Raw genomic sequence first — 15,751 nt, forward strand, 5'->3', positions numbered from 1 at the left:
GTCGCAGGTGCCTGGAGGAGGCTGCCTGATGCTCCTGCAGTGAGCAGCCCAGGAGCTGCCCAGCCCCGTGCAGTGAGGAGGAGACTCCAGCAGATGCTTGGGAGCCCTGCCTCCCTCCTGGCTGATAGCCCAGGCTGTTCCGCTGCCAGCCAGTCCTGTCCATCACAGGCGGTTAAGAACCTGAGGGGCAGTAGGGAGAGTCACTGCTACTGAGAGAGTGCTGCTGGGGAGCCCTTACCGGTCGCTCTGTCTTGGGGGAGGGGAGGGCAGCTTCCTCCCCATCAGACCTGCCACCTGTGCCACCTTCCATGGCCGTGTGGGCCTGTGCCTTCCCCTGCCACACTCCCAGGGTGCAGCCCCAGCCTGAGGGGAGAGACCTTGGCTCAAGCAAGCCCAGGAGGCTCTGCCTGTTCTGTTTGCAGTGATGCTGACCCTGGGGGCACAGGGAGCTGGGTGAGGCCCAGGAGCAGGGGGGGAGTGAAACAGAGGCCAAAAGGTCTGGTTTCTCCAGTCAGGTCAAACCTTGCTAATGGGGCAAAAGACAATAAAGGCCCCAGCAGGGAGTGGCCCCGGCATCCCTTTTTTGTGTGTTGTGGAATATGCATTTTCTGACTGATGTTGGTTCTGCATCAAGGAACTACCTCAGGTTATGCTGATCTTTGATTTTCTCCCTCCGTTCAGCCTGCAGTGCCTCTGCTGAGTTCGCCTGCACCTTGGTGTGAAACTGCAGGGCCCTCAGGCAAACAGCCAGCAGACTTGGCTGAAATCCTGCTTCAGAGCTGGGTGGTTTGCCGCCCTTCCAGTGTTGCTGACCCCGGACATTCAGGAATCATGAGTCAGGCCCCCCAGTGATCATGAGATTTTAAAAAATAACGAACGTTGGGCTGGCTGTTTGCCTTCTGGTGTTTGAGCCTTTAGGGATCTTCCTTCTGCATCCACAACAGCTAGAGACTTAAAATAAAGTGTTGAACATTATTTATGCTCACACTGGTGGTGATCCAGCCTATGTGTTCCATGCCTGCCTCTGGGGTCTCAGTGGGTATATCTACATGGCAGCGAGCATCCCAGCCCGGGTCAGCTACTGGCTGTGCAGACCTACTCTGTGGTGCTCTGCTCTGCTGCTAGCCTGGTGGCAACTTCCAGTTCCTAATGGAGGTGGTTTCTGTTGAGCTGGAGACGAATGACAGAATGCAGCATTCCTGGAGTGTTTATTATCTGATACTGCCCCAGACTTTTCCACTTCCAGAACGGGGCAGAGCTTTGCTCAGAAAAGCATAGGATTTGCATCTGAGCAGAGTAAAAGTGGCTACGAATTCTGAGATGTATCCTTGTTTGTGCCTTCACAGTGAGTAATAAATATCTTTACTAACCACCTCTCTCCAATATTTGCTTGGCTGCTTTCCCAGAACGCTAGAGACTTGAAGGCCTCCCCCCACCCTTGGGTCACTGTGGCAGGAAGACTTGTCACCTCTCGGGCAGTTCACAATTGAGAAGCATTTTGAAACTGGATTGGCTTGGAAAGCTGACAGTCACAAGGAAATAATCTGTATGGGTTCTGGTGCAAGCTTTGCAGCCTTGTAATAGGAGATGCTGCATACATGTTAATGCCTTTGTTTTGCTAATTGCTTGAGATTTTTTGACTGCAGTATTGGGGTTAGCACAGGGCCAGCAGCACCTGTGTTGGGTGGGCTCAACAATTAAGAGTATTTTGTTCCTGAATAATGTTGGCAGCGTTCTCTTTTGGAACATACGGTTTCAGGAAATTGAATCCTGTTGGGATTCTTTGCATGGAAAATGCTTAGAATGCTCTCTGGCTCTCAGTCCTGGAAAAAAAGATAACACTACATGGCAGGGAGTGCTAAACCTCCTCATGCTTCAACTTTGGGCGAAGATGTTATGGAAACTTTCTCTAGATGTTGAATCTGAGACATGTATCTTCAGAGGGTATCTTTTTTCAAGAAATGGGCAATGCTGTTGGCAGATCTCATCTAGAAACATTTTAAATCTTTCTGTACCTAGGAAGAACATTTCAAATAAAATAATATAGATCTAGAATCTTTGCTTAGTGCCTTCAGATGCAAGGCATTGCAAGCATCGTCACAATTGGTGGGGTGGGGGTGGCTGTTTGGCTACTTTTGGGAACACAGGAAAACAAACTGGAGACTACTGAGCCTTCTGGATGTAGTTTGGAGAGAGCTGTGCTGAGGTGCAGCAATCATTTACTCTTTTTTAAAGTGTAAATTTAACTAAAATAGCTTGTAGTTGGATGCTCCCTGCATGAAGTGCTCTCTGCTCAGAGGCACAGTTAGGAACGTGCAGAGAATGGGGAACGGGATGAGGGGATGTCATGTGCAGGAAGCCCAGATTTTGTTAGAAGCATCAGAGAATATACAATAGGGAAGAGCTCTGGAATAGCTGGGGTGAAAGTAAAATTTAAAACTTACCGGTATGGGGGCCAGCTCCAGCCTCCACCCCCCCACCCAGGGGTGGGGCTGGGGGTCAACATCCCCCAGCCAACCCTTCCATGCTGCTTGGCCTGTGCCACACAGGGCTCCAGTGGCAATTTAAAGGGCCAAGGGCTCCAGCTGCTCCTTTTGCTCGCCTTCCCCTCCCCCCACTGGCCCTGTTGGCCGCCGATGGGGCCGCAAAACCGGTAAGGCGGTAGGGGCTGGTACCGGCGGCCACCTTTTACCGGTATGCCTGTACCGCCTTACTTTCAGCCCTGGGAATAGCAGAGACGAGAACTGGACGATGACTCATCCTTCCCTAGTCTAACTACTTTGGTCCTGCAGGAGTCCCTGGGTAACTTGCCGGTGTCTCTACGTGGAAGGGTCTGGAAGTAACTGGTTGGTTTTTAGGATTAGAAATTTGCTGATCGGATTTACAGCCGCTTGCAAGCTGGAAACCTTTACAGATCAGAGTTCCTGCAGAGAAGCCCCACAAGATGCTGTCAGATGTGATGCTGTTAAAAGACCAGGGTGATTTCAGTTTGTCCCTAGTCCCTCGAGTTGTGCTGTGAAGGTCCCTTGGGTCAGGTTTTGCAGAGGTTTTGTGTTAACAGTTTGATTGTATCTCACAAATAGGCAACTTTCTTTAACTTAGAGGTCAGACCATCCCAGCCTGCTTCAGAGCAACTTCTGTGACTCCTCCTGAGGGCAAAGTCTATATAGTTTCCTGGGCTCATGTGCTTCACCCACTGGAGCAGCTTTCATCAAAATCCCTCTTCCTTGAGAGCAGCCACCTGTCTTGCAAGCCCGTGCAAGTTAAATGCTACATTCCATTCTTCCAAACGGGTGGGTGTATTTGACAAATACCTGTTCAGTGCTGCGCCTGGCTGACGAGGCCCAAGGGAGAGGTGATGTTGGCTAGTTCCTTTAGCTTGCCTTCCATAGGTTATGTTTCAGAGGTGGAATAGAAATTAATTGTTAATTGTATCTGGCTCTAATTGTAATTACTCAAGGACCAGTGACACACCTTAGAGACCTTGGGTCCCAGGACTGCAGTCAAGCTGCGCAGCTTCTCTTAGGAGCAGTTTGAGGTATCCGTTGATGCTTTTCTCTCTGTAGAGAAGTGGCTGTGAACTGGATGCCTCATGTTGAGAGTTAGACCCTTGCTAAGTTGAAGAGAAGACATTTGCTGTCTGCTTTATGCCTTGAGCCCAAGAGCACCTATAAACCAAGACAGTTCTGAGCACAGTCATGAGCTGGCATGCTGCGTTGGTACCCCCGTGGATGAATGTCATGCGGGCATTGAGCTGGTGATGAGGAGACAGGAGTAGAGAACTTCATTTGAGCAGATGTGCCATGCAGTGGGCAGCCAGCCCTGCAGAGCGGTGAAAGCTTGCTGGTGAGTTGCTGTTGCTTCTTAATCAAATACCCCTCCCAAGGGCTTCTTCCTCAGCTCTTCTGCAAATGCCATGTAAACTGTGTGGTCAGGAAAGGCCTGGGCATGCAGGCGTTTCCTGGTAAGTGTACCAGCCTTGCCAACTCCAAGCATTTGAACAATCGTGAGTTGGGCCTCAAAAAAAAATCTTGAGGGTGATTTTAAAATCATGAGACTGAAAAAATCAGAGTTGGGTCAGGTGTTTGAGCCGTCGGAAGTCATGTTATCAAGCTTTTCTCCACAACCAGGAGGGCTAGGAACTTGGGGGCTGGGATTGTCATGTAATCACCTGACTACCAAATCGTCTTTTTAAAAATCCCCAAATAGATTAGTGAGATTCATGATAAATGGCCAGAGCTGGCAGCGCTGTGCACCTCTCGTGATAGTTCTTGGTTGGATGCTCTTTCCTCGGGATTTGAGGTGCCCTGAGCCCTACTTGTTGCTGACCTGTTGGCCCATGTGGCTTTGCTTTTGCCTGTGTGGGCTCATTCCCCTTCCCTGGAGCACACTCTCCTCTTTGCTGTTGTAAATCGTTAGGTGATGGTCGGTTGTGCTGAAATCCTTGGGAGCCGAACAGAAACTATGGCGCCTTGGTGCCCACAGCTATGGGGTGTCCAGTGCGTTCAGGCTTTGTGGTGCTGGCTCAGCTTGATGGCTTGTGTCGCAGCCTCCCTGGTGTTTCATGAGAACTTGCCTGTGAATTCCTTTAGCTTGACATAAATGCTGCAGTGTTTTGAATGCAAAAGCTAACTGGCTGGGGAATGGATCCTAGTGGGACTGTACAGTGAGACCTGGCTGGGCTAGTCTTCTGCTGCCGAGTTACTGAGTCTTGGGTAACTGTGAATCTAGGTGTGCTAGGGAGGGACTGAGGTGGTTTCCAGCATAACTGTGGGGCCACAGGCTCCTTCACTTAGCCCCGGAGCATAAATACATGTGATCTGTGCCTCCTGCCTTTCTGTAGCTTCCCCAGCCAATGAGATGTGGAGGGGCAGATGTAACTACTCCTACTACTTCCTGTTGGGAAGAGAGGGCCTGATGTAGGTGCTGCTGGGGACAGACCCAGGCTGGCCTGTTGTGTAGTGCGAGGTGTACTGCAGTTTGTGGCCCTTTGCCCTGCAGACCAGGCTTCTCCAGGCCACGCTGCTCCCTCCTTGTGGGGCACCGAACGGCTGGCAGGGTTAGGAAGTGAAAACCTACACTGCGCCAGGGGAATAACTGAACCCTCCAGCACCCTGCTGCCAGGCCCCTTGTGGAGCTGTTACTCGGGACGTGTGGGCAGAGGGACACAGAGCATTAGCCTGTGGAGCGCTCTGCCCTGTGAATGGCCCATTGTTCCCTGTGCCAGAGCGGCTTTCGGGCCTGTGTTTTGGGAGCTCTGATAACAGGAGTGATTTCAGCTGCTTCGCTGGCCAGTCCTGCCTGTGAATTGTGCGGCATGGGGGGCTCCGCCCCTGCACTCCACCTTCCCTGCACAGGAGGTGTCAGACCCCGATGGAGCAGAATCTCTTCCTTGGGATCTGGGGATGGCTGCACTTGGTTCTGGCTCCTGTGGGCTCTTGTGTGGCTGAGAGCATTGCTTTCCCTAATCAGCTACTGGATAGGGTGCTGGATTCTCATTCTGTAGGCTCCTTCCCCAGCAGCCCTGAGCCCTTTGGGGGTGTGTGATTGCTCTTGCTGGCTGTTCTGAGAGAGGTCCCTGATTTTGAGAGCCTCTCTCCTCTGCTGCAAGCAGCTTTGTGTTGCTGCTCCCTGCACTCCTATTACTGCTGCCCTGGCCTGCCCTGCCACCAGCCTAGCTGGTTCCCGGCTCATAGGTGTCTACTCCCTACATTTGGCTGGGTTCATGGTGTGGTGTCCAGGGGCGGGAGCAGGGAGTAAAGGGCTGTTCTGCCAAAGTTTTTTTTCCCCCAGCCCCAGTGTCTTACTGCTACGGCCTTCCCTGTCTTCTGACCCCAGGCCCTGGGAGTCCACTCCAGGTGGTCTCAGGGTTGGCTTTCTGTGACTCCAGCCAGGCCTGTGCCTGGGAAGCGAGGGCTGTGTTATCGTTGCGTGGCAGCCGTGGCCACTGAGGGGGGGTTGGGGGGCATGCTTTCCTGCCTGCTAATCGAGCTGTGCAGACTGGGCTTGAGGAAGGATGGCTCCTGGCTCAGGATGTTTGGAGACAATGCTTATTTATAGCTGCTGCGCGTGGGGGCGTGGCTGAGAGGAGGCCCCTGCATGGTGCTGGACAGGAGGGCTCTGGCTGCGAGTGGCCAGGCCAGGGAAGGGCTGCTGGCTGGGGCAGCTGGGCAGCATGGTACCGTGGTGAATGGTGTCGGTGCCTGGGGCGATGGCCCTGATATAGGGCTGTGTGTGTTTGGGGGAGACGCAGGTACAGTGGCAAACTGTGGTTGTACCTAGAATGCCTTAGTTTGCACTGCAGTACGCTGGGCTCTTGTCCAGCCCTTGATGCCTTGGGCAGGGGGCAGGTGACGAGGCTTCCTTTATTTGCTACTCCCCTGCCTCCACCTCCTTTTGCATCTCGCCGTCACCCTGCTGCTGCAGGAGCAGCTTCCTGTCGAGTCTCGCTCCTGGCCTGCTGACACCAGGGAGGGGAGAGTGTGCTGCATTAGGGCTGCCATACTGTACCATGAGCACACCCCAGATGGGCAGAGGGGCCTGCTGGCAGGGACTGGGGGCGGTGCTTCTTCCACTCGCTTAGCTGAGTGTACTCTGAATGGCAGGGTCTGTGTAGGAGCCGTCTGTGCGGGCAGAGGACCCTGCTGCATGTGCTCCCCCTCCTGTTGGGAGCTGGGTGCTGTGACTTTCCTAGGTTCAGCCCCGGCATCTGAGTGCTGATATTTCCATGTGTGGAGCATTGAGGCTGGAGCAGGCTGCTTGTTGGGGTTAGCACAGACCCCCAGCACAGTGGGGTTACCTGGTGCCATTCATGTTAACTATGCATTGCAAGCGGGTGGTTGCCGCCATGCTCGGGATTGGGAGTTGGCTTGGTCATGTCTTTGCTGAAGCAGCATGCTGTGTTTTCTCCCCATCAGGACAGTTCTGGAGAAGGCGAGAGCCGGCACTGACATCCCTGGAGATGGGCAGCATCAGCCTCTGCTAGGTGCAGCTGCCTCTCAGCTGGGGGAAGGAAGCTCCACTCTGGTGCTGGCTCTGTGTGAGTGCAGCAGGGAGTGGCTGGGACATCAGGATCTCTGCAGAGGGGTAAGTTCCACTATGCATCTGTGCAAATGCTGAGTCTCTCACGACAGCTTCAGTCCCTGCCTGAGGAACTGTGTGCTGTCATGGCTAAAAAGGAGCTGGTTTTGCTAGTTCCAACAGTGAGCTGCCTTGGCCAGTGCATTTCTCCTGCATCTAGCACCACTGTTGGACACCCCTTTTTTCATCATGCAGCAGGCACAGCCTGTTCCTTCTGCAAAGGGAGGGTCAGCAGCCTCTGCTCGGAGCAAAACCCTGGCCTTCTCCCTTCAGTGCATTTCCGCATATCGCAAGCGCCAGTGACTACTGCAAAGCCAGTTGCCAGAAGTTTCTGAGTGTTGTGGTGGTGCAGGATGCCCTCCTGAGAGCTGATCTGCCCAGGATGGGGAATGTAATTCAGGATGCTAATGCACACACAGTGTAAACCTTGCTCTTGGCTGAATGTGCTGGGGTACAGAGCCTGTTGCTTGCGAGGGCAGCAGGCGGCTCGCAGGGGTAGCGAGATAGTGGGGCAAACAGGTTTATGATCTGCTTCTCGCTGACTTAGTGCCCTTCCTGTCTGCAGTTCTGCCAGTTCTTGCAGGCGCTGAGTCAGTGAGGACGAGGTGGGTTTCATAGCGACTGGGAAAGTCACCGCAGATTGTGCTGATGAGATCAGAAACAGTGGCTTCCAATGCTTCGTAGCATCACTTTCTGCCACTGAGCTAGGGGACTTCGTCACGTGGGCTGTGATCTGAACACAAGCCTGAGCCAGGACCTTGGGGCTCTAGCCCTATCTCTGACACCTGTGCTTGCTGTGGCCTTGGACAAGTCTCTCCACTTCTCTGGGTCAAGGTTCTCATTTATGCAGTGGGGACAAAGCTGCCGCAGTGGGGTGTTTGGCCTGTTACTCTGTGGAGAGCTACCACGTGCTGGGGGCTCCGCTGGGACCTCGATCAATGTGGCAATGCTGCTGCACATAGTCGCCATGGCCCTTGCACTGGATTAACACCTAGTTAGGTTTCCATATTCAAATAGCTCAGGGGCTCAGGTCTCCCGGGGATAGGCAGAGGGTAAATACCTGGGCAGGCAGGCAGACAGCAGGTGGAGCTGATCCTGGAGACTCCTCTCCACATTGTGCTCTGATATTTCTGGCACATGGGAGAAGGGATTTGGGAGGATTTGGCCAGACCCCTCTCTGCAGGGTAAAAAGGCAGATGTGGGCACAAGGCTGATGAGATCTTCATAGGCACTGAAGCTGCAGTAGTTGCCCAGGAAATGTCTGTGCTGCAGTTCTGCCCAGACCTGGGAGTGCTGTGTATGTACAGCCCAGCCTGACTTGCAGCCCTTCCCCTGCACAGCAGCCCACCTGCTTTTCCTGCTGTCAGATGGTGGCCAGAACCACCCAGGCCAACTTCACTTATGTCTGTGGTCAGGATTTCTGTCCTGAACAGTATCACCCAGCTAGAGCCTGGGATGATGGTCTCTGAATGGCCTGTGCTCTGGGTCTCTGAGCAGATACACCATGCCAAGGGGTTGTTGGACAGAGTATGGTGTGACTGACCAGCACAGCACTGCACTTGGAGCGGCTGCTTCTCCTCATTCCCCCAAAAGACACCATGAGCCACCTTGCCGCTTCCCTGAGACCTAGAGTCTCCCCAGTGGCCGATCTAGGTCAGGTGTGGGCAGGTGGAATGTTGAACATGTTCCTGCCCAGCTGTGGGGCAGGCGGGGCACATCTGGCGGGAGTTTAGTGTTGCCAATACCTGGGCCTGTCTGCAGTCAACGCAATGAGCCTTTTTGCTTTCCTGTGTCAAACCGTAGCAGCCCTCCGATCAGGGCTGTCCCTGGCTCACTGCAGACTGGAGTTGGGAAACTCCTTGTGCTGTACCTGTACTGAGCTCTGTCTCAACACTTCCCCGCACCAATGCAACTCCCCTGGCGGGAGCTCCAGCACACACAAGATGCTGCAGACCTGCTCTGAGCAGGTTTAGACGATGGGGTCGTGAAAATGCTGCACCAGGTCCACTCTGGAGCTCTTGCTGGTGTTGTCTTCAGGAGTGCTGCACAAGTGCTTGCAACCATGGGCAATGCCCTGAGAGAGCTCAGAGAACTGCAAATCATCAGCCTGTTTCCCAAGCACTGAGAGCAGCCAGTCCGTCTCCTCCCCTCTTGCCATGCCCTATGTTGGTGGGGAAAATCAGGGAACCTGGCATCTCTTACAGCAGGTGTTTAAATCTCTAGTTTGGTGGGATAAAGGGATTTTCAGGAGTGTGGTGAGGTGTGGGGAGACCAGTCTTCAGCACTTGGTGAGGAGGGTCAGCCCTCGGAGAAGGATTACTACTGTGCCCTCATGTTTGCTGCTGAATGCTTCTCTGTTGGGGTGAGTTGGTGCCTTCTGCCTTGGAGCTGGACTAATGGATGTTCTCTCTCTCTTCCCTCCCCTTCCCTAAGTCCAGGGCTGAATTAGAACTTGCTGCTCGCAGGGCTGGTGTCCAAAGGGATTGTCTGTGTTCTGCTCCCTGACTGGAGCCTAGCAGGAGCGCTGGGACTCTGCACCATCTCGCTGCGTGTGTGGCACGGGAGGGACTAGGCGGGGCCTGTGATGGGGCATTTGTGAGGATTCAGGCTCCTGCCATGCACCCAACAGGGACCCCAGATGGTGGCTTTTCTCGGTGTGCTGTGCAAACGCTTTCCCGCAGCCACTGCCGGAACATCAAACAGAAGATCTCCCAGTGGGAGGGGAGGACTAGAGGGGGCTGCAGCGAGGACAGACAGCAGCCGAAGGACTTTGGGGTACAGTACGACCATGGCTGTGAGGCTCTGCCGACAGCCAAGCCACAGGGCTGTGGAAATGACGGAAAGGCAGGGCTGGCAAACTCAAAGAGCTTGGGCCTGGATTTCAGGGAAAAGGGCAGGAACCATTCTCAGAGTGAGGGTGACAGCAAGAGAGATGGTGATTGCAGTACCTCGGAGATCCTCAGGCCCAAAGTGCACACAAGCTGCCTGATTTCCCGAGCTGAGGAGAATGGAGACTGGCGGGGAGGCCTCCTGGACCCAGAGCAGATGCTGCCACCAGGGAACTTCTACACCTCACGAGGGCTGTGGAAGAACATAGAAGCCGTTCCTCCTGACAAGGTCCTAGCGATGGCATTGGAGCTGAAAAGGAAAAGAGAGAGCTGTGGCTTGACAGAGAGAGAACTATATGCTGGGGGAGTGGAGCCTCTCAATGTGACAGAGAGGAGCTTCGAAAACATTTACTCAGAGGCTGAGGGACAGGAGACAAGGCCTGCTGCCATCCCTCCCCCGAAGCCCCGCAGGACTTTCCGCTATCTGTCAGAAAGGGACCAAGCCAGCTCCCGCAGAGAAAAGCCACTGGAAGGCCAGTGTAAGGACTCCCCAACAGGCTCCTCCCATGAGCACGAGCACAGAGAGGCAAACGGGAAAATCAGAGGGAGATCCAAGAGGTAGGTGGCTTAATTCTTATTTGCTGTTGTATGCACGGAGCACCTGCCTCCTCGGCCTCTGCTGAGTAAGTCCCTCGCCCAAACCAGGTCACTCAGTGACCCATGAGAATTACTTTGTTTCTAAAGGCCTCACATGAATTGCACTTTCAGGTGAGACCTTAAAATCCACAGAAGTGATGGTAGCTCTGCAGTTGGCCCTTCTTTAGAAGGGTAAGGAGAGGGGTATGTCCTGGCTAAAATACCCCCTCCCCACCCTGAGCAGTGCAAGACTCCTGTGCACAGACTGCCTGGTCCCTAGTACTGCCCCAAACAAACCTCATCCCAGAACCCTGAAAGCTGACTTAGCTGTGGTGTCCAGACCTCGGCAAAGCCGGGTGCTGCTGCCTGCCCTGCGCTTTGGGATATTTCCCATGGATCATGGGCTAATTCTCTCCTCCAGTGAGGAGCACTGTTGCTCCGTGAGTCCGACATGACTCCAGATGGTTGATCTTTTAGTTGCCTGGAGTTTGGGGCCATTACTCTCAGATAACCACCGTGGCAGCAAGCTGGGCTGGGCTGCCCACTTGGATGCGGGTCTCAGAGTTAGACAAGTAACTTAACATATAATTTGTGTTAGCCCTCTGCTAGTTCTACAGACGTAGGAGATGGTGAGGTGTAGCCATCTCTGGGTAAGCAGATAAGCATCCTGTGGAGGGGCACGGAGATGGGGCTCTTGGATCCTCCAATGCTTTCCATAGTATTAAATGTGTTGCAAATACTCTGGGTTTTTAGTGGCCTGTCTCTCCCTTAATGCTTTGATGACTGACCCAGACTGGCTTTGGAACAAAGCCCCTTACTATTCATCCTTAGGCTTGGCAGAATTAGATTGATATCAGTAAATGTCAATAAATATTCATATCACTGGTCACACACAAGCTACCAAAAGAGTATGAACATCAATAATAACAAAATGTACAGATAAGCAAAGTAGGGAAGTGCTGCTTGAGAATTTGTTAGTTTGATTTCAGGATGTTTGCTTGGTATATTTTGACATCTGATATTGACAATTTGTTTTAAAATTATAATGCTTTAACTTTCTGAATCTCAGTGCCTGCTGTCATTAAGTAATTATCTGGCCCCCCCATAATTTCCCACAACTATGAAAATTTAAATTGATACAGATCTAGAAAAAAGCTTAAAATAAAGGTGTCAAAACTACTAAAAATAAAAACGGAATTCTGCCCACTTGTGCCTGCCAGGATGCAGATATGTTGTTTGTCAGAGCTAAACCCCCCAAAGGAAGCCAAGTGTGGGAATTAGTCTGCAGAATGACTAGGCATCTTCCAGGAAAGACAGTCCTCTGGGACAGACTCTGTGTACTGTACCAGTCCCTGTGTCTTTAACCAGGACCTCCAATGTCAGTTGCAGCCCCCTGCCCTGCCCCCCAGGTCAGAGTGCTGGGGATTGCACCACCAGGGATGTAGGAAGGGGGCAGTGCAGGATTCCTTCGTCCAGACAGCAGCACTCCGGGTTCCTGCCCTTGGCTGCGCTACCTGGACAGGGCTTCAGCACTTGAGTCTCTGGGCAGGTACCAGCTGGGAGTGCAGTTCCTTGGCCCAGATAGTCCAAAACCACCCGTCCCATTTATCGGGCCTACAAGATCTTCAGGGGAAACAAACATGATTGGATTGGCTGGAAACCAGTAAATCACTGGCCTGGCATTGGGGGCCTGGCCAGTTCCTAGGCCGGCCTGGGGAGGTGGTGCTGGTGAGTTCAGCGGGCAGGGCCTCGCTTGCTCCTAACATCTGTGATTTACATCCCTCTTGAGAAGAAACCACTAGAAAACGTGCCGGTCTGCTTTCAGGAAATCCTTTGAGTTTGAAGACATCCAGGGCTTCCGCAGTCGGATGGCAGCCACCAGCTCCCAGAAGCTCCATGAGGAGCTGAATAGCAGCTCGGGATCTAGACTCTACTACACACAGTCAGAAGACAACATCTACGAGGACATTATCTGTACGTGTCTGTGCTCTGACGGGGATGTTAGCAGGGGCAGGGAGGGGCCTGTTCAGGTCGGGAAGTGTTTGGATTTCCCCGTGTCTGATTGCTGGGTGGGATGGAAGCAGGGCTAACCACTGGCAGGCTTTCTTTAATGGCACCTGGAATAGGACAGAGCTGAGCTGGATTCAGCTTTCCTGTAGGTGCCATGGGGTGCTTTATATAAATACTTGTGGAAAGAATTGGCTGCTGTCTGGAGGTGCTGATGGCTGTGGTACTGCAGCAGCAGGTAGCTGGGATTTAGTGGGGTCCCTATGCAGGATCCCCACACCCACTGATACTGGAGATGGAAGGACTTTGGGAGCCCCGTGGCCATCTTGCAGCATCCCCCCACCCGCTCCCCATGCTTCATTAGTCCCTTACCTGTTCTCTCCAGATCCTGCTAAGGAGAATCTGTATGAAGATATCAAAGTGTTGCCTTTACCATTGTGGAGGGTTCCATCAGCCTGGAAGTTACCACCCCCAAAGAATGCCTTCAAGCCTCCCAAGGTGAGAGTGAGTCACAGGCTGGCTGTGTTCAAATCCACGGGGCACACCTAGCTTGTCCTGACTCCAGAGGGCCCAGGGCTGGGATCTGAAAAGCAGCTGTCTCGGGGAGCTCAGCTACAAAACTTGATTACGCTCTACTGTCAGGTGGCTGTCAATATCCAGGGCTGGACACTCTCACCTGGTGCGTAAGGGATATTTAGTGCATGGGAAAAATAAAATATTCCTTGGGCAGAAGTGCCTGGCTATGAGGTGAGGTGGGCAGCTCCCAGGCCTCGTGAAGGAAGATGAGCTTCCCCCTCACGTGCCCCTCCTCTCCATGCACCTGGAGTTGCATCTTTCACGTGTCTTCAGTCGCCCCTGGTTTTGTTGAAAATTATGTACATCAGCAATAAACAGCCGTGACGCCTAGGTCACAGGCAGAGGGATCCACAGGGCTTCCTGTTTCCAGCATGAATGAGTGTCCCTGCTGAGTCGTTGTCGCACGCTGCGTCCCACGTTCAGGTCTGGGCAGCTTGAGCTGTTTGTGAATTAAATGCCAGGTCAGCCCTGAGTGTGTGTGGTAGGAACAGAGTGGTGGGAGCTGAGATGCTGTGTGAGTTAGGGATCTCATTTTCCCTACAAGCTGCATATTAATGCTGGGCACTTCCCATCCTCAGAGGACTTTAGACATTAATAAGGCCTGCGGGGCAGGGCAGGACTGTCCCTTTAACAACTTCACCTTGCCCGTGACAGGCAGCGTAGGCTCTCTCCTCCTCTTTAGGCCTCTGGGTCCCTTCTGAGTGGGAGTCTCCAGGTTCCTTCCCTGCTGAAATACTCACTAACCTCCAGGTCCTGTGCCCTCTTTGCAGCTGGAAGGGGCTCAGGAGCTGCTGCGATATGCGTTCGTATGCCAGAGGGGATTGCTTGTGACACCCTCTGGGGCTGCTTCCCAGGAGCTGAGTGGGGCACCCTGCTGAGCCCCTTTGTAACCTGGCCAACAAGATGTTTAACTCCAAAGCTTCCTTCACACCTTGAGTGTCTTATCCTGTCCATTCCCAGCTCCCTCCCAAGCCTGCCTTCCTCCATCGTAAGACACTGGAGTTGAAAGCTGCCCGGGCATGCCTGCGTGGGAAGGACACGACCCTGCCTGTCACGCTGACAGAGTGGAAGCTGTTCCGAGCAGGGGAGGCTGCTGGTAGGAAAAGGAAGAACCTTCCCCAGGTGAGACTTGCACGTTCTGCTCCTGTGTGAATCCCTGCCTCTTGTGTGGCATTTGTGACACTAACACTCCACCTTCTCTAGCACCTTAACGCTTTGCAATGGTCCTGGAGCCCCTCGGCCCGCAGATCAGAGCTTATCTCTGCTCTCCAGGTGGGCAGTGGAGACACTGGGAGGGCACGTGGCTTGCCTAGGATCACATTAGGCTCTCGCAGGTGGTAGAGGGGGGAATAGAACCCAGGAGTTCTGACTCCCAGTCTGGTTTGATAACCATCCTGACAGCATGAGTCTGCAAACCCCACGATAGCTGCCCTCCCACGTGGATGAACTGGTGCATCGGCATGTCAGTGCAGAGCCGGGGGGTGGGGGGGGGTGACTTCCTCCCAGCCTTGGGTCCCAGGGAGCACTGGGGTTTGACTGGGGGATTGCTTTGCAGGATAGGCATGTGCTGAGCGTTTCGTGGCATTAGATCTACTACTTACCTGTGGTAGCACCTGCTGTGTGCTGAGCACTTTCCAGGCATGCAGGGAGGACAGTCCCGGCTTTGAGGAACTTAGTGTATGGACAAACAAGTGTAGTGGTCGGGAGCCAGAGAATACCCATGGGGAGTTTCTCTACAAGTGAGCGTGACTCACGTCCGTTCCATTAAACTATCTGTCGATTAGCTCTTTCGGTGTAAGCACTTACTGTTTGGTTGGCAAGGCCTGGAGCGACCCTGGCTTTCTTGTGGGGGCTTGTTGCTCAGTTATTTAGACGGTTTGTCTATTTTCCTGATCTAATGTTAATAAAAGCACCTTGGCAGCTGTTCCATGTTAAAAGCTGCTGAACAGCTCATTAGAAATGAGCCTGTTTCATAACACTTGGGTATCGTTCTCCCTGCCGCTCCCTTCTGCGTGAGTAAGGGACACACACCTCTGAGGGCGGAAGCACAAAAGGGATTTAAGTCCACTGTCATGTTGGAGAAGTCAAACTTTGCTACAATTCCTGCCTGTATCTGCTTGGAATATTTCTAAAAGTTTGTATTAATTAAAAAACCCTAAACCCAACTCCATATCCAGCTCTCCTGAGCCATGCTACAATAACAAAACATAGCGCATTGGATGGAGGGAATATCGTAGCTACTGTGGTGAGTTACCATTGGTTAGTGGTTTGAGCATGGGACTCCTGAGTTCTAATTCTAGCTGAGAAAACCCTGCTGTGTGGCTCTGGGAAAGTCTTAGGCATCAGTTAGTTCCTCTGTAAATTGGTATATTTACCTACTTGGCAGGGGACTGTGAAGTGGAGTGAGCTGCCTGCGAAATCTGTAGAAATGTTAAGTAGTAATACCCCTTTTTGTGCATACAAAGATTATTATGAACACCCTGCCTGGCAGCAGGGAGCATGGTGTCAAAAACTATGAAAATGCCATGATAGCAAGTAACCTTTTTCTGGGGTTAAGTGGGAGGGGAATAGTTCCCAAAAACCCAAACCTGTTCCAAAAATCTGGGAGTAATTTACATGCAGGA

The 15,751-nt window shown here is 52.8% G+C and overlaps 1 protein-coding gene across 8 annotated transcripts in view; it reads left to right on the forward strand.

Annotated features, from left to right (window-relative positions):
* The window catches only part of DENND2C (DENN domain containing 2C), a 47,296-nt gene that overhangs the window by 12,413 nt on the left and 19,132 nt on the right, over positions 1–15,751 (forward strand). For 4 of the 8 annotated variants that reach the window (XM_048826846.2, XM_048826849.2, XM_048826842.2 and 1 more), the window contains exons 2-6: positions 6,918–7,086; positions 9,519–10,526; positions 12,370–12,518; positions 12,937–13,049; positions 14,088–14,249. In XM_048826846.2, coding sequence (XP_048682803.1) covers positions 9,697–10,526; positions 12,370–12,518; positions 12,937–13,049; positions 14,088–14,249 — 1,254 coding nt within the window. In that variant the 5' untranslated portion in view covers positions 6,918–7,086; positions 9,519–9,696. Of the gene's footprint in view, positions 1–3,566; positions 3,847–6,130; positions 6,254–6,642; positions 6,768–6,917; positions 7,087–9,513; positions 10,527–12,369; positions 12,519–12,936; positions 13,050–14,087; positions 14,250–15,751 lie in introns of those variants that run through there. The other 4 variants (XM_048826844.2, XM_048826847.2, XM_048826848.2 and 1 more) reach the window with 4 other exon arrangements.

Source organism: Caretta caretta, chromosome 21, assembly GCF_965140235.1.
Source record: "Caretta caretta isolate rCarCar2 chromosome 21, rCarCar1.hap1, whole genome shotgun sequence".
NCBI classification, from domain to species: Eukaryota; Metazoa; Chordata; order Testudines; family Cheloniidae; genus Caretta; species Caretta caretta.